The sequence below is a fragment of the Phaethon lepturus genome, unplaced genomic scaffold (assembly GCF_000687285.1).
Source record: "Phaethon lepturus isolate BGI_N335 unplaced genomic scaffold, ASM68728v1 scaffold21497, whole genome shotgun sequence".
Classification (NCBI taxonomy): Eukaryota; Metazoa; Chordata; class Aves; order Phaethontiformes; family Phaethontidae; genus Phaethon; species Phaethon lepturus.
The window spans coordinates 18,338-22,746 of NW_010551428.1; the positions used below are offsets into that span (position 1 = coordinate 18,338).

The 4,409-nt window shown below is 36.9% G+C and overlaps 1 protein-coding gene across 1 annotated transcript in view; it reads left to right on the forward strand.

Moving 5' to 3' along the window:
• PAPD4 (PAP associated domain containing 4) overlaps positions 1-4,409 on the forward strand; it is a 41,539-nt gene that overhangs the window by 17,592 nt on the left and 19,538 nt on the right. The window contains exon 9 of the mRNA XM_010290920.1: positions 675-803. Coding sequence (XP_010289222.1) covers positions 675-803 — 129 coding nt within the window. The remainder of the gene's footprint in view (positions 1-674; positions 804-4,409) is intronic.

Sequence of the window (4,409 nt, forward strand, 5' to 3'; positions counted from 1 at the left end):
TACCTTAATTAGAAGGCTACCTATATACCCCAGAAATTCAGGAAATCGTACCTGGAATATTTATGTCTTTCCTCATGAAAAGCATATATCTTGATTTAATGAGTTCCTGTATATAACATCTGATCTACATAAAAAGCTGTTAAGGACAAGGCAAATTTAAAATTAATGTTTATATGCAGGTGTTACTGCTTTCGTGGATCCTGAGGAAAACTTAAGAATGAGCTCTGTGTCCTTCAACCAGGAGAATTCTTTTCCCTGCCTTTAAAGTTTATATCACTTAAATTAAAAAAAAAAAATTGGGTGTGGTCTGCCCTGGCAGCAAGTTAGTTCAGGGAAAATTAGTACAATGAACTGGAGAGAACTTAAAAGTAGAATGTGACACTGCTGTATTGAGTGATGCATCCAGCTTTGTCTTATCTGCAAGTTACCTGGCATACCCCTTGTAATGTGTCTGTGGATCTTACTACTCAAGACTGTTTTCAAGTGCAAGGTTTGGTTTTTTTCTGACTTTTATAAGATGGATAGTAGCTGTAAAATAACTAAGTTCTATAAAATGGTTGCAAAACGTAACCTTAGAATACAAGAGTCTCATGTTTGTCAAGTAGGAACAAATGTTGATTGACTGCTGTCTAGTTAAGTGTGCTTTTTTTGAGATGTATTTATTTTACTTGCAGTTGAGAATCGAGTTCGTCCATTAGTAGTTGTTGTTAAGAAGTGGGCAAGTTTTCATGACATAAATGATGCCAGTCGTGGTACTTTAAGCAGCTATAGTCTTGTCTTGATGGTTTTGCACTATTTACAGAGTAAGTATTTTTTATGTGTTTCAACTGTCCCTTTTAAGTTTGTATTTGTGTAGCTTTTCCTTTTTAATAAAACTGAACACCAGCAGGAGTCATCGTGCACACAGAAAAATCTGAAAAGAAAGTGAGTTTACTCCATTTCCTAGTGCTGAATCTTTCTTTAACAAGTGGACCTCTTCTCTGGAGGCAGTTACCAGCTTTAAAAAGGTGTGAAACAAAAAAAAAAGTACCAGCAGGACACTGTGTAACTATAAAATACACCCAAGTGCTGGTTAACAAAAATCCGCCTTTTAAGAAGGGGAAAAACCTAAACATAACTTCAGTGGGTTTTGGTTTATGGTTGTGTTTTTTTTTATTTGGGAACTTCTAAGAAAATTCAAAGGGACAATAAATGCTGTGGGGTCATTTTTCTGTCTTCTGGTAAGCAAAAGACTGAATGTGAGGGACATGTATATATGAATCCATGTAGTTAGATTTTTTCCCACTGATTACTTCTGTAAGGTGACAGATATTGAAGACCATTAGAAGTTGGTACACTTCACTGCCAGTGACAGTATCTTTTCTTGTGACTCCAATATATTGAAACATTGAATGTCTGCGTGGAGCTGGAGAGCTTTATCTGAGAAACTAAGGATCCCTGCTGCAAATGCAGGAAACCCATGCAGTCCAGAAATGTTTTTGAGGAATAGATTGAAATGAGCCTATCCCCTCTAATGAAATAAAGAAATGGGGAAGTCCACAACTGTGATTTTTGTAGTTTGTGATTCTTGCTTAAGGCTTAAGGATTGTAATTTAAGAAATTACTTAGTTCAGTATGAGTTTCTTGGCTCTTTATTGGGAGATAAGTGGCTTCAGAAAGGAAGGCAAGGAACCCCTGTACATTTGTGGAGTTACATGCTTGTGGAAGTATTTTTTAAATTCCTGTCAGTTCAAGTATAGACTGTGTATTTTGCTGCTAGTATTAATTCTACACCTTTGGTTTAATTTTTTGTAATGTGCTGATTATTCTTGTTCATGTCATTTTAATGACAGCTGGTTCTTACCATCATAAAATGTTCTTTATGATCATATCAGTGGACAAATTGCATAGGCTCTCATTTTAGACTTTTCCCCTTTGTCAGTTTGTGTAGGTTTCAATTTATTCTTTTAAATCGGGTAGAAACAATGTTTAGCTCCTCTGACAGATTGTTTAGCCTGGAATGTAGATACCTGCTGTAGAGTGGCTAGCCAACTATTTATTAGTTTCAAGATCATGCTACACCGACTCTGTATAAGGGTGGAAAGCTTTTTATGATAGTTGACTCAAGCTGGTGGCTTGCTTTCAGCTGAACAGTATTTGTAGTAGAGGACCTAGGAAGGAGTCTTGTGTATCTGGGATCCAATTTGCTGGGTTACTTTTGAATTCTTTGATGCCTATGCTGTGTGCTTATTAATGTACCAATCGTGAGGACAGCTGTACATAAGCTAGTCTATCCAGTGACTGTTTTCTTTCACTACGTCTACTATGGTGAAATTCCATAGATTTTATTTTCTTTCCACAGAACGAAAGAAATGTGGCTAGGTCTGTTTCACAGCTCTGAAACCATACTGTATGTGACTGAGTACTTCAACGTAGATCCTTAATACACACCAGGAGAGAAAACCAACCAAACAAAAAATGTTGATTTGGAGGCGATTAAATGACAATTAACTTAAAAATGCCAATGTGACTATTAGACAAAAGATTGAGTAGTTCCCAACATTTTCAATGTGAAGATTGCAATGCAAAGGTGAAGCACAAGCAGGAGAGGAGAAAAAGTATCTTTACATGGTCTAGCAATTAGTGACCCTCTTAACAGTGACTTGATAAACATTTGATAGTTAATGTTACACTTGTAATGGGAACTAGCCTTTTCATTTGGGCACTTATTCTCCAAATCTATTTTCTTTGTATCACAGTTATGCTAGAAACTTGTATTGGGTGCTGTATGCAGTCATGGACAGCTAGTGATCTGTGCATAAAAGTAACATGCAAAAGGAAAGAGACTAGGAGTTACAAGGAAATATAAACATGTAGCCTTGCCAGAATGTTAACAACCCTGCAAGCATGAGGGCACTTACTGTAGTCATTTGTAGCAGCTGCCCCAGCTATCTAGGGAAAAAAAAAAAAAGTTCAAATAATCCTTTTCATGAAAAAATGTGATCAGTCAGCTGCCTGGGAAGGATCAGCAGTTTGCAGACCAAAGAGGAGCCTTTTACCTGTGCTTCATCAGCCTTTTCTGCTAAAAAAGGCTGAAGTGTGGCTCTGGACATGTATCTAGCACAAGCTGTTCAGATTCTGATGTTTTATTCACGCAGATTTTAACTTGCCCCCCACCATTTCTGCTACATGCATGTAGCTACTGAAAGTAGCTTGTGTCCTAGTCATAGAATTTCTAATAGAACTTTTGTTGATGTTACTGGGGGGGGGGTGATAAAAATAAAAGCTTTCTTTTGCAGTAAATAGTGTCCCTGCATTCACTAGGCAAATTTCTTTCCTTTGCTACTTAATCCATTTCCATATTCTTATATGGATGACTTATGGTTAGTGTGGCTTGAGTTTATTTTGTAGATACATCAGTGTCTTGTACATGAACTTTCCTCCAGGTAACAGGTCCAACTATCTTGTACAGTAAGAACAGGAAAACTCATGTGGCAAATGTTAGTGGTAAGTGGTAACTTCTTCCCTTAACTCCATGCTCTTAGTGTAGCATGCAGACCCAGACAAAATATCTTGATGGCTTGTATTGCTCTGATTATATTGTCTTTTACTTTAGTGTGGCCGAGAACTGGAAATTATCCAAGGTGTTGCAGAAATAAGATGCTCTTGTGTATTTCTAAACACCCACAAACAAAATAAAAACATTATTAAAGCAACTGTGGTCATATTCTTACCAGTCCTGCTAGTTAATATTATATACTCTTCAAAGATATCCCAAGCATGTTCTGAGAATTCTGCTGTTCTGATTCTTAGTCCCTATAGAAAAAGGATTCTGTAACATCTCATCCCCCATGAGACTTTGTCTGAAGGGTGAATTAAGGCCCAAGTTAGTCCTGTATGCTGAACTTAATTATCATTCTCTCTAGTGGATGATGTAGACAAAGTCTTTAAAAAAACAACCAACATGCTAAAGACATGATATTAAAGCTTTAGTATGAGGACTGCTCTAACAGTTCTCTAGCTGTTCTAAGGCTTGAGTGGGATGTGAATACTTTAGGATTTTTTTTTTTGTGCCTATCTGTAGGACCACTTAACCTGGGAGATAATTTTTTTCCCTGTTACTTGTGCAGTAGATGCTCTTCCTATTCATGACTTTTCATAAGTTACAATTGCTTAGTTCATTTTGTGTTCGTTAGTATTGTTAATATCTGCATAATCTTTATAACCTGTTTGCTGTTCAGTAGACCAGCTAATAGCATTAGTGTTTTATGGGGATTTTGCTAGCAATGCCTACTAAGTGTGTTGGGCATTTTATCTTGGGTTACTTTTGGAGACTCAGTATGTAATACTTGGCAGCTGAAGAATGTGTACTTTTGCAGTATGTGGAGACTTCCTATGCTGTGATAGAATCATATTGTACTAGATGTAGG